This window comes from Watersipora subatra, chromosome 7, assembly GCF_963576615.1.
Source record: "Watersipora subatra chromosome 7, tzWatSuba1.1, whole genome shotgun sequence".
NCBI lineage: Eukaryota > Metazoa > Bryozoa > Gymnolaemata > Cheilostomatida > Watersiporidae > Watersipora > Watersipora subatra.
In genome coordinates, this window is record NC_088714.1 from 16,475,659 (window position 1) to 16,492,200 (window position 16,542).

The 16,542-nt window shown below is 37.0% G+C and overlaps 1 protein-coding gene across 1 annotated transcript in view; it reads right to left on the reverse strand.

Moving 5' to 3' along the window:
* Positions 1–16,542, reverse strand: part of LOC137400473 (usherin-like) — a 108,377-nt gene that overhangs the window by 23,973 nt on the left and 67,862 nt on the right. The window contains 13 exon segments of the mRNA XM_068086797.1: positions 619–816; positions 2,440–2,664; positions 4,005–4,167; positions 4,362–4,532; positions 4,968–5,173; positions 6,332–6,439; positions 7,296–7,488; positions 7,614–7,792; positions 8,159–8,419; positions 9,960–10,130; positions 10,495–10,675; positions 12,700–12,887; positions 13,507–13,631. Of these exon segments, the coding sequence (XP_067942898.1) occupies positions 619–816; positions 2,440–2,664; positions 4,005–4,167; positions 4,362–4,532; positions 4,968–5,173; positions 6,332–6,439; positions 7,296–7,488; positions 7,614–7,792; positions 8,159–8,419; positions 9,960–10,130; positions 10,495–10,675; positions 12,700–12,887; positions 13,507–13,631 (2,369 nt within the window).

A 16,542-nucleotide genomic window follows, 5' to 3' on the forward strand; every position in this document is an offset into this window, starting at 1 on the left:
AACTCAACATAATGTGTGTACTCGTCAGCAGTTACCTTTATGGCTCTAACTCAATACTTTCTCAACTTTTCCGCAATACTGTATGTGATGCTTTGAAGCTACATAATGTTGGTTAGCTCTATTAAAGCTCGAAGTAGGTACACAAGCATACTCCATGTACAAGGTTAGAAGCGACACGAAGGAGAACTAGACGGTGAATGAAATTGATATTCATTAACTGACAAGCCCGCTGCGTCATCACCGTGAGTACAATCACTAGAATGCATGCTTACTGCCAACTTCCGGTGTCAAAAGGACAACCTCTTTTGGCAAGCCTAGTGAACAGTATCTTGAATAATGTGAAAAAAAAGAAAGAAAACACAGTTAGATATCACTACGCTCTAAGGTGAGCATCATATGTTAATGTATATAGCCATACTAAATAAGAAACATACTATACATAAAATACACACATCTGTGCCCTGTATTATCGACCCAACAGACACACTACACAAACCAATATAACAGAGTTGTCAACTGAACCATACTAGTTCAGGTGTATAATAACTATGACAGCTATAATACAGTCAGATGACTAGGATAGCTCTAGTGATGCACTATGTATAGTAAAGTACATACTAGAGAGAATTCCATTTGGTTGGATAGGTGGAGTCCAAGACATCCGTAAACTGTATGGCCCTAATGGAGACACAGTGGTTAAAGTGGGAGCCGTGGGCGGAGCCTCAGGGGTAGTAACTGATGCCCATTGGCTCATGGTCTCACCAGCACCATTTGTGACGCCAACCCGATATTCGTACTGAAGGTAAGGTTGAAGCTCTGCAAAAGAGTCCTAATAAGATGAAGATACAATCAGATATTCTAATGGTAGGGCAAATTAATTATAAATTATTTATCATAAGATTATAATGACCTGAGATCTCCTAAACTTCACATCGTCGGAGAGATTAACTTGCGTATACAATCAGGCTCGTATTCCCTGAGGCGGCTGGCCGGTCGGCTTAGCCGCTCCTACTTTTTAAGATTTTCGGCAGCTAGGTACAGTCAAACTCGAATAACTCGCCGTCGGATAACATGTAAAAATTAATTTCATCTCAAACACTTGGTTAACTCAAACGGATTTGTTTGATCTGCTCCCACCTAATGATAAATTGCTTTAGATAACTCGACCTCAACATCATTAACTCAAACAGTTATTTGCCCAGCGGCTACGGGGACAGTTTTTATCGCTGTGGAATATCACTTTATTCCAAGCCATAGAGACAAACATCAACTTTTAGTAGTTCTTAGGCGCCATGATTATCATGATTGGCAAATATTCTTGTTAACGACTTTTATAAAAGTTTGCAAAAGGTCAAGTTTCACCAAACATCCGCTTAGCCATGTCCCATCCAAAGGGTGGAAACCTTCGGATGAACAAAATAAAATCGGCAAAATTGATCTTTGTTGAAACGCTCAAAAGAAAAAGATATCTTTTTTTCTGAGAGTTTTAACTGCGGTCAAGTTTAGCCTATTTTAATCTGAAAACGTCCTGGCAGTCACATCAACTAAAACAAACAAATCTCATTTAATAGAAAAATATTTACCCTATACTTTCCGATAAAAGTTTTTAAAACCACACGAGAGGCCCGGTTGAGGCCCTACATGAAAGAAACCTGTTGGGCGGGTGGGCTTACACCATCCCCTCCAAACCCCCAAATGTTCATAAATAGTCGCCTAACATTTGCCGCCCCAACTTGCAATCAGAGAATACAGTCCTGTTTACAACAAAGTTTTCACAATTTATAAACAGTCACCACCAGTGGTCGTTTCATGTATGTACATATGTATGTACATATGTATGTACATATGTATGTACATATGTATGTACATATGTATGTACATATGTATGTACATACATACATATGTACATACATATGTATGTACATATGTACGTCTGTATAACTTGTTATTTGCATTGGTAATCATCAACAAAGTGATGTTTTTGTTACAGTCCAAAAGAAAACAAAATGAGAAGACACAGAAATCAGGAATTATTGAGCGAGTTGAACAGCCGTGTGTTAAAAGTTGATAATCTAATAGTATTGCGGAGGAGTTGGGATAATTAAGATAGTGAACTGTAGGTTGTAATGATAGAAAGTTCATAAACTGAAACGTACGATGGTGGATGTAGCATGTTGGTGCCACGAAATAGAAAATGATGTTTGCCATTTGTGTATAAAGATAAACATAAATATTCTGGGCATAGTTTACGCAATATTTTAAACCCGCAACACAAATGTGGAAATGAGCAAGTTTCGAGTATGTCTGGTTTCATAACACCGTGTTAAAGCAAACACCCAGCTTACCCAGCTCTTGGCTGAGTCTGATCATGTGAGGCAACATCAAGTCAGCTGAGAGTATACACAAATAAAAGGTGTACTTTATATAGCTCCTGTTTACCTGAATCAGCATCTACAGTGAGAAACGTCACATTGTCCCCAACAAATATAATCATAGACTCGGATCCCTGAAACCTTCTCATCACAATGTAGCTCTCTATAACACCATTGGCGAGCTCTGGTGGTTTCCATGTGATGCGAACTGAGTCTGGTGGGAGTGGGGCAAGGACGGGAGCCGAGAGGTTGACTGCTACTGCCTCAAGTGTGGTCACATATACAGCCGGCCCTACAAATGATCAACCAACCTCGCCTATTCACCACTGTTTGTGCACCTTCTAGATTTATCAGTAAGCTCTAGACAGCTACTAGCGCAAATGATAATATCCTGTATTGAAATAACCTTATATGACAATACTGACATGCTTTGATATGTCTCCTAAGAATTGACACCGATATGACCACTGAGACCACATTTCAAAACTGCCCTAAATAAAAACTACTGCTATTTTGGAACCTTGCAGTTATATGTAAAAGTTACAAATGACCATTAAAACAAGCTGCAACCTGTAATCAACCGTTCATGTAAATTAAAGCAAATGCTACAGAAGTCGCTTCATAACTGGTGTATACAATATACAACAGTCTTTACTATAATAAGAGCCGTGTCCATCCATCCTAAGCAATTTTCACATGTTGGAAAAATATTGCGTCAGACAGGATTTGAACTCATGACATTTGGTAAACCAGCACTCTAACACTTGCGTCAACTTGCGACACTCGCATCTTTCGGCATTTCCGAATAATTACGTACATAGTTATTCCCAAAACTTCATCAACTTTTATGGCAGTCTCTCACAGCACACTAGACTGCCAGGGTACAGATTTGTAGTAAAACAGCTATTACTGTGTTAGTGTATATGTGTGCGCACTTGTTTTGTGCTTTTAGGATTTATCTTCCCACATTAGTTAATAACTATCATCACATCACGTTTTCGATTATCTTATTCTTGTATGTATATATATGCTAACTGAATGCCTGGCATTGCACAGGTGATAGAATAATTACATAATGAATTTCAGTAACTCACCTGGAAAGCTAGATCTTTGCTAAAACCTTTACTCAAACAATACCCGTGTTTTGGGCCAGCTTAACAATTGTTTATGCGTGATGATCAACGGTGCTAGTTATTAACCCCAAGCAAGCGCTTTAAACATGAGTATCTTAACCAATGCAATGACTATTTGCCCAAGGAATCCATTGTATCAGTGTAGCTTAATGGTTAACTTCGCCGTCTCTAGATTTGGAAGTCCAGAGATCAAATTAAGTGCCAAGCAGATTTTCCATTGCTAGGTTTTTAATTGCTATAACTGGACACAGGGTGTAACAAAAGGACAAACAAGGATCAAGTCGTAACCATGGTTACATCCTCAACTTACAGCAAATGATACAATTAATGGATAATAAAGTTTATACTTGGCTATCCATGTTTCAGATTACTTCCACTTTCATACTTGATCACATACTTGATGATGTATAGTCATTGCAGACTCCAATATTCCAAAAGAACTGAAACTAATATCTTTGCTTAGAGCAAAAGAAAAAACAAAACAAGACAAAATTGTTACCTCTCACACAAGAGTTATTAACATCCTGGAAACAGGCTCCAATCCTCACAGAATACAGTGTATAAGGAGTGAGACCAGAGACATTGTAAGAAAGCCTCTGAACCTGAGATCCTGCTACTACTGATACTGTTAGCTCATCGAGGCTGCCTGCATTCAGCACAACCTACAAAACGGGCTAATATAAACTTCTAATTTGCATAAATGCCTCATTGCGTGTCACAGACTTTTAGCAGCCTCACTTCCAGATTATTTTGTTAACAAATTCTTAAGAGTCCTCCATCTGGATAACCCGCTACATGCCTTAGAGAATCCTATCATATTAAATACATGTAGTTGTCTTTTAACCGTAGTAAATACCTGATATTGACTAATTATAATAGGGGAATCCAACAGCACTGCCCACTCCACTTCTATAGTGTATGGGCTGAGAGCTTGGGCTAGAGTAGGTGTGGCTAATCCTTGAGGAGCTGAGATGGGTAGTGTAACCGAATGGGAGGAGCTGTTGACTGAGCCCGCCCCATTTACAACCTATAACGATATTCCAGAAGTTTTTTAGTATCTCTAACCTAACTTAATCCTACTAAATGTGTATGATGTTCTCCAAAGTGCTGGCTGCTGTAATTCTTGTTTTAAATGAGTTGCCATAACAAAAGTACATAAAATGCGTAGTTAGGGTTTTTATCGTCTCACTCTGTTACTCCGGGACAACTGTAGTTAAATGATAACATACTAAATGCTCTGGGTCAGTTGCGCCAACACCGACATTTATGAACTTTCCTCAACACTAATTGAAGACTGAAACTCAGGCTACTCGTGCTAGAGAGTAGCCTGAGTTTGAATCTTTTAAACCAACCAACACATGACACACTTTAAGACAATACAGCATATTATTTTTGAGGATGTATTCATATAAAAATAGATGGCTACTAATTTAAAACATTGCAGCAACAGAGTATCACCCACCTCCACCACATAGTAGTATGTAGAGCCAGGAGTGAGAGATGAGTCTGTGTAGGTCAGAGAATATCCGGCGTATACTAATGTTGAGTAACTATCCTCAGCTCTGTACAGCCTGTATTCTGTTATGAGGCCGTTGGGTTGGGTGGGGGCACTCCAGCTGATTATCAATGCTTTATTTGATATTATCACAGAGCCAGGGCTAGGCACACCTAACAAACAGCATCATGTTAAAGGATGTAAGTTTGTCTTGAATACACATTTGACAATGTCAACTTGCCTTGTGGCGTGAACAGAATAACTTGAGCGATTCTAACCATGACAGCACAGCATGTGACAGAAGAGGAAATGTACAGGAAACTAAATAATTGATAGGGAGTAATCACCAGATTACAATACAAACTAAAAGTGGAGTTATCTTTAGAATGCATGTGTATTGCTAGCTTCCAGTGTAAAAGCGACAACCTCTATTAGCAAGCCTAGTGAACAGTATCTTAAATAATGAGAAAAGACAACGAAAACACAGTTAGATATCACTACGTTCTATGGTGAGTTTTATAAGCCATAGTTCATTGGATAAAATATTCCCTTCCTTTTTAATTTGTTTTATATTTCAAAAGACCTACTACAACTTAATAAATACCACAAGAAATTATACATAGCATTAAAACAAATGCACCATATTAAATACTGAAATAAATAATAAAAAATGAAATAATAAATAAATAATGCCCGGCTTTGCACAGGTAATGAAAAGCGTCCTATAAACATTACCTTCGCACTACATTATCGGCAACAGTTTATAAGCTGTTTTTATAATCCATGCAATGCCGGGCATTCACCTAGTGATGCCCGCTGGGAGGCTAATCATTACGTGTAACGCAACATCGTTATGCGTACTTTAATCGATGTAGTGAATACCTTCACCATTATTGATCACTACACTCAGTTGAATGCCGTTGCCTAACAAATAAGCTAAACGCTTCCAGAACTGGAGGTTCCGGAATCGAATCCTCTGCGAGGCAGATTTTTTTGGCTAAAACATTATTGCTACAACTGGACAGACAGACAGACACTCACATTTATATATAAAGATGTAAATGACTAAATGTGAAAAGAGAATATGTCAAAAACTAAATTATTAAGGTAGTTATGAATTTTTAGATGATTAATTATATCTAAAACTAAGTTAAATACCTCACCAATGTTAGGGATATAGATATGAACACAGCTGATTAGAATGAGCAATGCATAAAACATCTTGGAAGAAAAGTGTCTGAAAAGCATAGAAGCAAAACTAGTGTGCATAGAGTTTCTGCGATCACTTGGGATGAACTACAATTTGAGGAAAATATGGTTTGAAAACTGACCTTCAGGGAGAGCCTGCTGAGTAGTGACACTTGTAGCAGTGCTGTTGGTACAGGCAGCCTCAGTGCAAGCACTCAGTATATACAGATGATCTGAGTAAGGCTTCAAACCTACAAGATAACAATTAACGAATGAAGAAAAACATTTAAAATAGGAGAAAAATTTATCATAATTAAATTTGCTTCAACTTTGTGCTGACAAAATACCTTTGGATGCAACATTCAGGTGAATGCAACTCCTGAACCAAGGATATGTTATACCCGGATAAACTTGGGCCAGCTACATATGTATGTTTTTAAAACACTCTAAAGATGGATATAAGTGAAAATAGGGATACTGATGAAGCAAATTGATGGAACCTACATGTATGGTCAATTAATTTCGCGTAAGCGAAACAAAACTTTTATGAGAAAGTACCAGATGTGGAACCAGAATAACTACCATACTGTTACACATTCCCCATGACTAGCTTGGCTTAACTTCCTTCAAAGCACATTTTGGTAAACATCAAGCTGTTATCGAAAGTGCCCGATATCATAAAACTATGATGTCAGAATACATAATACATATAGCAGTTACTGTTCTCCAGTCAAACCTTACCTACCATCATTTGACTTCCTCAGTTAGAATGGTTGAACCTCGTTTAACTTATGAAGAAGAAAGATTGTCAGCATATAACTGGAACTTTTAAGAACACAACTCCCAAATGCATTCTAACCAAAGTGAAACAGCTTTAATCAGTCTTATCGATGGCACGTAGCAAAAAGTAGAACAATGCAACTTGTTCACGTTAGAATTGATTCCATCTAAGAAAGAAAACCCAAGTTCAACCTGAACAGGAATTTAGCAAGTTCAGAGTATTTCTAACACATGCATTGTGAATCGAACATATAGAATGGTTCAACACAATGCTGTGAGAGCAGACAAGATCACATTTAAGCAGCGAGCAAAGAACCAATCACTGACCGGTGATGATGAGCTCTAGAGTATCCAGGGAAATGTTGAAGCCTGTCAGAGTGTCATATATGATGTATCTTTGAATTATGCCGTTGGCTACCCCAGGATGAGTCCATACCAGAAAGACTGCGGTAGCATTATATGAAGCTATTGTGGGCGGAGACACTTGTGAAGGCGGTGCTTGCTGGGTGGCCACGTCAACCTAAATAGTGTATAGCAAGCGTTGATGGAACCTTCTCATCGCTTACAAGATAGTGGTCGCAGCCTAGTCCACCATACGTGGCACTCGAATTGCAGCTTGTTCAAAACATTGTGGGTGTGAAACACCTATGAGCAATAAGTAATCATACCTACCCAGAAAAGAGGAGACGCTCAAAGGTAATTAGCAACAATAATACTTACAGGTTCTGACTGAATGCAGCCAACGACAGTGCATGCTCTAAGTACATATGTGTAGGTGACAAAAGGCTGAACATTTGTACTGTCTAAGTAGGTCAACTCCAAACCTGTAAATATAGAGCAGCAGATAAGAGGATCAAAGTTAGGATGGCTCATGTAGCTTTAGCAAAATTGAAGCAGATAGGCTAGAAAATGATTGATATAGTTGAAATTATAGCATGAAATAATTACACATCACTAAGTGGAAGAGAAATCCACTATGCATAGGCAGCAAGATCTGAAATAGGTAAACAATTTTATAAAAATTCAATGCAGTCTTATCTAGACAGAGAACTTACAAACAGTTTTGTAGGTAGTTTTCATAATCGAATTAGAGTAAATATTATCGTACAATAACTGCTCATCAACAGTGACCAACGGGAAAAGAATAATGAAAAAATATCAAAGATGAGAAAAAAGAATTTAAAACTTACCACGATGAATTTCAACAGCCTGTCCTCCAGTGCTCCGCCACAATGAATACTGAACTATTTCTCCATTAGGGTAGAGCGGAGGCACCCAGTCCAACCGTATAACATAAAGGTTTCCTTCAATCAGTGTTGCTAGGGGCGGGGCTAAACCTGCAGGGACTGATTGGGCAGTTCTGACTGATTGATAATTGGTTGATGCCGTACCAGCTCTGTTAGTAGCACTTAATAAGTATTCATATGTGCTCCAAGGAAAGAGTTCAACATCTGCAGATGAATAAGATGAAGGTGGTGAGTAGTATGTATGGACAGTATTGCTCTAATGAATGAATACACCCCTCATTTACCAATGTACAATGTGCATTCCCCCACTACATAATACTGGTATGTACAACTGAAAATACAATTTACACAACCTTTGAGCTTGAATGCTTCACATATACTCTACATAAGAATTAATATTCCTACGCAGGAGTTATTATCTCTCCACAGGAGTTATTATCCCTCCACAGGAGTTTTTATTATACCCTATCAAGAGTTATTATTCCTTCATGGGAGTTATTATCCCTTAACATACTTCAATACAAGCAAGATTTCATACAGTCAGAAAACATAGTAACCAAATTTAATTGGTTTGGATTTTTGTCTCCACCTTTCTAACAACTTTTACTGGGAGCTGTTCTTGAAAAGATAAGGTTGTAGGGAAAGTTGGCCTGTCTTGACAAACTGTTGTTTTTGCGGAGTTGTTCCTCCGTCGAGCGGGCGAGCAACACAACAGCTTGTCACAAGACGTACTGCACCTGATGCATCAGCTGCACTGAAAGGGAGTTGTTCTCTTCCGCCTATACGGCTTGGCTGCGATGTTATGGCGGTTGCTCCATTGGCAATCATAACAGATTTCGCGCAAAAATTTATGTAGAAAAAATAAGATTACAACGTTTAACCAAAGACCAGTCTCTGTTGTAAACGTTAGTAAAATTTAAGAATAAAATAAATTGAAAGTAAAATCCATAAGAACAAATAAAACTGACTGATACAAAAATAGAAATAAAACTGACTCAGCGCACAAATAACGACATGTTTAGTTGCTGTTATTGCCTAAGTTCTCAGATTCTACTAAAGTTTACCGCAGAGACTGGTCGCTGGTTAAACGTTGTAATCTTTTTTTTTTACATAAATTTTTGCGCAAAATTCGTTATGATTACCAATGGAGCAACCGGTATAACATCGCAACGAAGCCGCATAGACGGAAGAGAACAACTCCTATAAGTGCAGCTGATGCATCAGGTGCAGTACGTCTTGTGACAAGCTGTTGTGATGCTCGCCTGCTCAACGGGGGGGGGGGGGATGGGGGACAAGTCCACAAAAACAACAGTTTGTCAAGACAGGCTAAGAGAAAGTATGCAGTTTTGATCATTTTCATACATAAAAGATGGTGCAGAGGACCAGATTCAGAGTTTTGAAGCACACCTAGTGATCACCTTCAAACTATCTAATTTACTGATAAAGTATTTGTTATTAATTAAAATTAAAATTTCCCACAATAAAAAGAGCCAAAACGCAAAACTAAAATGTTAAGAACACATTTCTACATCTACTTATACTATGGATAGTAAAAAAATGAACCAGCTGAAGTTTAGGTCAAGTCAATACGTCTGTAGCACAAACCGAGATTAAGATTCTATAGACAATGTTAGTGATTATATACAACATAGTTATTGACCATAGATTGACAATAAAATTATATATAACACCTATGCAAGAAAGGAATAGAAGAGTGTGAGAGATTAAAGGCAAATACACCTACCTCTTGTTGATAGACGCAAGCCTGAATAGATTAGCACTGGTTCTGTCCTACAGATGGAATCCGAAGCGGGTGGCTTCAGATTATCATTGACACTAGCATCCACTTGTGAAGAAACAGCGTAGCAGGAAATGGAGGAATTGAAATCGCATTTATCGCAGTGGGCAGAAGAGCCTACAAACAGTCAAACGCATTAAACTCATCGACCGACATCAATCAAAAGAAGCCAACGTACCAGACAACTTTTGTATGACTTGAAGCAATAGAACTGGACTAAGTTCTCCTTCAAACCCCAATTTGAGTTGAGCCACAGAGGTCAAACATTCTTATGAATACACTTGAACTAGACATCGACAACAAGTTGATAATTAATTGATAACTTACTGGAGACTGATTAGAGCTATCCTAAATATTTTGTACATAGAATAAGTATGCTTACAAGTATTTTTCGCCTCACTCTACATGTAGCAACATTTTAGTATAAAAATCATGGAAGGTTTCATCACTTTTTATCACAAAGTATCTGGCAGCCACTCACCTAGAGGACATATGCTTCCACTTCCACACCCATCACTGCTGTCTCCCACATCCGCGCATACTTGCAGAGAAGGGTCATAACCTCTGCCATTGCAACAAGCCTCTGATCTCTGGATCAGCGCTAACTCACAACATATCTCCCCCGCAGCAACCATCTCTTCACTGCTGCTATAGCTGTGAGCCTGTGGGAACAGCAGGGTAGAGAAACATGCTGCGGTACAGTTCATGCATTGAACAAATCCATCGAAGAGTAAATGTGGCTCAATTTGAATGGCTAACAAATGCCTAACATGATCCGGTACATCTCAATGCTGATCAACTTGTAAAAAATATATATACAGTGAAACACGGATAACTCAAACTTCAAGGAACCGAGCAAAAGTGTTCGAGTTATCAGAGCGTTCAAGTTATCAGGACAGTCATAAGTGCACGTATTTATCAGTAGATACATGTACATATACAAACTGTATATCAATCAAAAGCATAGATTGCTTGTTGCAAGTTAAAGGGTGTCTCGTGTGAAGTTTTAAATATTTTTAATCAAAAAGTATAGATATTTTTCTATCACTTGAGATTTGTTTGTTGCTTTAGGTGATGTGACTGCCAGGACGTTCTCAGATTAAAATTGGCAAAACTTGAACGCGGTTAAAACGCTCAGAAAAAATACATACGTATTTTTCTACCGAGTGTTTTAACCAAGATCAATTTTGCAGTAAGTCAGTTATTACAAAACTGCTTTACTATTAAAAACCCATTATCAATTTTGCCGATATTACTTTAAAGTTATCCAAATTTTACCTCGCTTTTCTTGCTTTCGGAGGGCTTATCGCTAAGCGGATTTTTGGTAAAATTTGATTTTTGCAAACCATTAAAAAAGTCGTTAATGAAAATATTTGCCGATGTTGGTAATAACGGGGCCTAAAAACTACTAAAAGTCGATGTTTATCTCTATGGCTTGGAATAAAGTGATATTCTAAAGCGATAGTAACAACCGTCTCGGTAGCCGTTTGGCAAAAAACTGTTCGAGTTAACGGGGTTTCGGTCGAGTTATCTAAAGCCATTTATCATGGCGTGGGAATGGACCAAGCAAATCCATTCGAGTTAACCATGTGTTCGATATATCCGAGGGCGATTTATCTGAGTTTCACTGTATGTACAAGTCTACTGAAATATGAATAATATTCAGACCAGATTTACAGCATTGGAAAAATATAGAATTTATATGAAAACAGTGTAACAAGAAAAATGTATGTTCAAGAATGCCAAACGAAGACACCACGACACATCAGCAGCCATTAAAATAAAGCTGACACTGTATGAATAGTCAGAGATCAGAGTGTATGTATCACAGGTATAATACATTACAAGAAACAATGGAAGACTACATATCTATACAATACCAGGCCCTTCACACGATGGAGCTCAGTATAGTATATACACGAGCTAAGAACATGGCAAGTTCACATTATAATTATACCATATCATGTGGTTGTACATACAGAATACATACTCATGGCTGGTTCACACTGTATCACCGTATCTCGCCGTTGATGCCACAATACTTCAATTAATGTCGATGATAATGTTCACACTATCACAAACTCATGCCTGGTTGCGTCACAAATACTTCGCGATGTAGTGTTCTCATTTTTCTTTTTAATCTTTCTCAAAGGAACCTCTTTGTTTTCATGAGCTCAAATCAAATACTCGTCCCGCAGCCACTATCATGAACAAAAATAAAGAAATCATGCTATCTGAGACCGCGAATTACTTTCCCCGAAATAGTGCACAATGGACAGGCTGTCACCAATGATTGGTGAAATACCGGTAAGGTTTGACAGCTGCAAACTTTCCCGACGTATCCGCGTTGTTTCGTCGATGCTATTGGTTCACGGCGGCCATAGTTGACGATGAATGGTGAAAGGACAACTCTGGACATACGGCGAAAGAAAAAAAAGCCTATAATACTCAGTGCAATTAACAAATAAAATTATCCTACACCTTTGCACATTTTCAGATAATACGCATGACTGCATGACAACATTAGGAAGCATTGAAAATTGATGAAAAAGACGCCATGAAACAATAAATTTATTGATTGATAAAAACTTCACCGTATGAAACACAGAAATAGCTCACACTTGTTTATATATATAGACACAACCTAAAAAAGATAACAAATACCCTGTACCATAGAAATACCAACCTTATAGAAACCTAGAGAGCTTCGACAGCAAGATGTCCGATCCTCGGGCACATATTCTATTCCACAACATGTCTTTCCTTCTTCCTTCGTATATGATAACCCTGTCGCTTCATCGCCACAACAAACAGAATCTAGAGATACTACTGCATCCCCACAACACTGCTGTTCAAACGATTCATGCAGAGTTCCTATTAAACACAAAAGATACATGTAAGTAGCATTCCTGAATGTTATTTTCACATGGCTGTACAATCAGCCGAGTCAACTTCTAGGAACTTCTAGCAAATTTACTGTAAAATCTAGTACAAAGCAATCATTAGAGAAACACTCAAAATTTCACTCAATGTACCAAGGCCATGGCATTTACAAATAAACTAAATAAATATTGCCTAACGGCACACAATAAATGAGCTCTCTTTGTAATTGCCATATGATCTACTCAGCTTCTCTTGTTAATATTTTTAATATTCAACTTTAATTAGTGGAAGGTGATCGAGTTTAACTAGGCCAACTAATCATGACTCAAGTGATAAACCTGTATACTGCATCAACTAACCATGGCTCAGGCAATACATTTGTATACTGCATCAACTAACCATGACTTGAGTAATACACCTGTGTACTGCATCAACTAACCATGGCTCAGGTAATACACCTGTATACTGCATCCAGTACAATGGTTTCTACATTGTTGGTAACAAAAAGTAGACCGACAGGTGGTGAGAACTCAGATTGAGCATAACAAAGCCTTTGAATGTGTTTTTAGCCACAAATATGCTTCCTGCTTTGTATGTAGACACTACTTACCTTGACAGCACAACTGAGCCCCTACTGATGAATATGGTATAGAACCACAGCAATAATCCCCATAGCCTATGTTCAGCCGGTCACCGTCTGCACAGCAAATGTGGTCCTCTGGTACCTCTACATACCTGCCAACAGCAAATAACAACCAATAAAATGCAGAAAACCAATTTGCCAAAACTACAATAATTCCATAAGGGACTTCCGCAACATCGTATCCCAGGTCGTTGACTTTTTTAAAATTCTGAATACAGTGCACCCTCAGGATACGATTACCCTGATATATGATTGTCACCTTACGAAATGGAACATGATAATTTTTTCCCCTCACCATTCAAATCTTATTTCACCATACAAATCATATTTCACCATACGAATTCAACAAAATTTTCGCCCGAGTTCAAATTTGCCAGTCGGTGTGTTTATTACGTATGTCAAAATAACAAAGACGCCGAAATGCTGTTCGCCGAAAACATTTTCACAATGCCTGAAAGAGACACGATGACTGATCTCTCTAATTTCAGCAATTATCAAGTGTAAAACTGTCATTTTCTCCCTTTAAACTCAGTTGCAAAGTTTAAGTAGCAATCTCCTCAAACAGAGGGTCAGTGATCACACAACTTCTCTTAACCTGCTAACAGAAATCCACTTTATCATGAAATCAACATCATTTATGCTTTCTTGCCGAATTAGGTTGAAAAAGGTTTTAATGAGATCGGCTAAAATTATATTCAAAACAAAGCCAGAAACTTACAGGTGATAAAATTTTAGTGATAAAAAGCTGAAATTCAGTAAAATAGTTAAAAACACATACTAAACCTCAGCTTCAAGTATGTGTTTAGTAAGCTAATCTTATTTTAAATGAATTCAGAGTTTATGCTATACATACGTCTGTCTTGAAGGTAGGGACTCTCTACAGTATGTACTGCACATAGAACATTGTAACGCTACATTTTAATACAGATCATAATCAATAAATACACTAAATATACTAATGCTACTGTAGGTAACTATAGTTATTAAAGTTAACATACCATTTTGGTACTAATTTTTAATATGTACAGCACTTGTATAAAATTTTGATGTTTTTTACCAGGGGATGTTTGCATTATATAATTACTTTGGTTTTAATACCCTCATACGAGATTTTTCCCTATACAATGCCTACCTTGGAACGCATTAAAATCGTATCCTGAGGGTGTACTGAACAATAAAAAATGTGATATCTAACTGGAGCATCAGTCTAACAAGCTAAGAGGTCTAGCTAACCTAATTTTTATAATATCTGTTAATCTGTTATACTCTGCTAATAACTATTATATTCTGCTAATAACTATTATATTCTGCTAACAACTGTTAAACTCTGCTAACAACTGTTAAACTCTGCTAACAACTGTTATACTCTACTAACAGCTATTATACTCTACTAACCAGTGTTATACTCTACTAACCACTGTTATACTCTACTAACCACTGTTATACTCTACTAACCGCTGTTATACTCTACTAACCACTGTTACATTTATTACCTTTGATCACTCACCTAGTAACAGACTTACTCAGTCTTCTCAGTAGGTTGTGTCAGGTTCTTTGTGAGAATAATAAATATATGCTACCAGATAATATAGCAAATATTCTCAACAAAAGTGATGATCATAATTACGGGACTGCTTAAAATAAACTTGTAATAACTTGTAACTCTATATTATTCTCTGTGTTAAGTCTATACTGCTGCCGATGTGAATGTCAGATAAGTCTATATCGCTGCCAATGTGAATGTCAGATAAGTCTATATTGCTGCCGATCTAAATGTCAGGTAAGTCTATATTGCTGCCAATGTAAATGTCAGATAAGTCTATATCGCTGCCGATCTAAATGTCAGGTAAGTCTATATTGCTGCCAATGTAAATGTCAGGTAAGTTTATATTGCTGTCGATCTAAAAGACAAGTCTATATTGCTGCCGATGTGAAAACGGTGAGAATGTTCAAAGTTACTCCATGAACAATAGAGATCTCTACAACAACAAGGAGCTTGTCCAGACTATTCTTTAAAGATATACAGTGGTGATTGTAATTATGGGACTGCTTAAAATAAACTTGTTATTAACTAATAGTTTGTTATGTATTTATCAGATGAATTATGGCAATATAAACATCAATGGAAAACTTAGGATGTTTTACACATGAATATTATTATATATTAACAAATGTTTGCCTTTTAGCCTGGTTTTGGTGTAACATAAGGGTATCTGTACAATACAACAAAAGATTGAAAAAAACTAAGCATATATCCATCAAAAAAATTGGCCAAATTTAGCACTGTTTTTGAATATGTATATAGTGACTAGGAGAATGCCCGGCGTTTTCCAGGTACTAAAAAAATCTTTTGACAGAAAATTTATTTTTATTTAACATATACATCATATACCATTCAAACTTTTAAACTTCATATCGTAAAAAATGTGTTTTTTTGTGCAGTTCAAATGAATTAAGAAAAGAAATAAACCAACTGTAAAGGTTTTCAAACTTTTCCAAACAACTTTTAAATTTCATATCATGAAGAAGCGTTTTGGTGAAATAAATTAGAAGGAAAAATAAAAATGTAAATGTGCCTAAATGTAAATGTGAAACCATTAGAAAAGAATGGCTAAATATAGTCTATTTTGCTACGATTACAATAAAAAATCGTATCGTACAGACGTATTGAGTGGTCTAGAAACCCTTAATAATTATCTAATGCAATCACTGTCTGGTAAAAATCATCATCATTAAAAAATAGTAACAAAGTAATGTGTTAACCTTAGTAACTATAGTTACCTACAATAACTTTAGTGCATTTTGTTTTGATCTGCCAGAAAATGTAACATTACATTGTACTATGTAGAAAGTTTTTATCTTCGAGACAAACATGGAACATAAACGCTGAACCTAACTTAAATGAATTTAGCTTACTAAAAACATAATTGAAGGAAGTTTTAGTGTGCATTTTAATTAACCTTTAACCAAAATTCTATCACATATCTGTTTGCGAACCCCCTT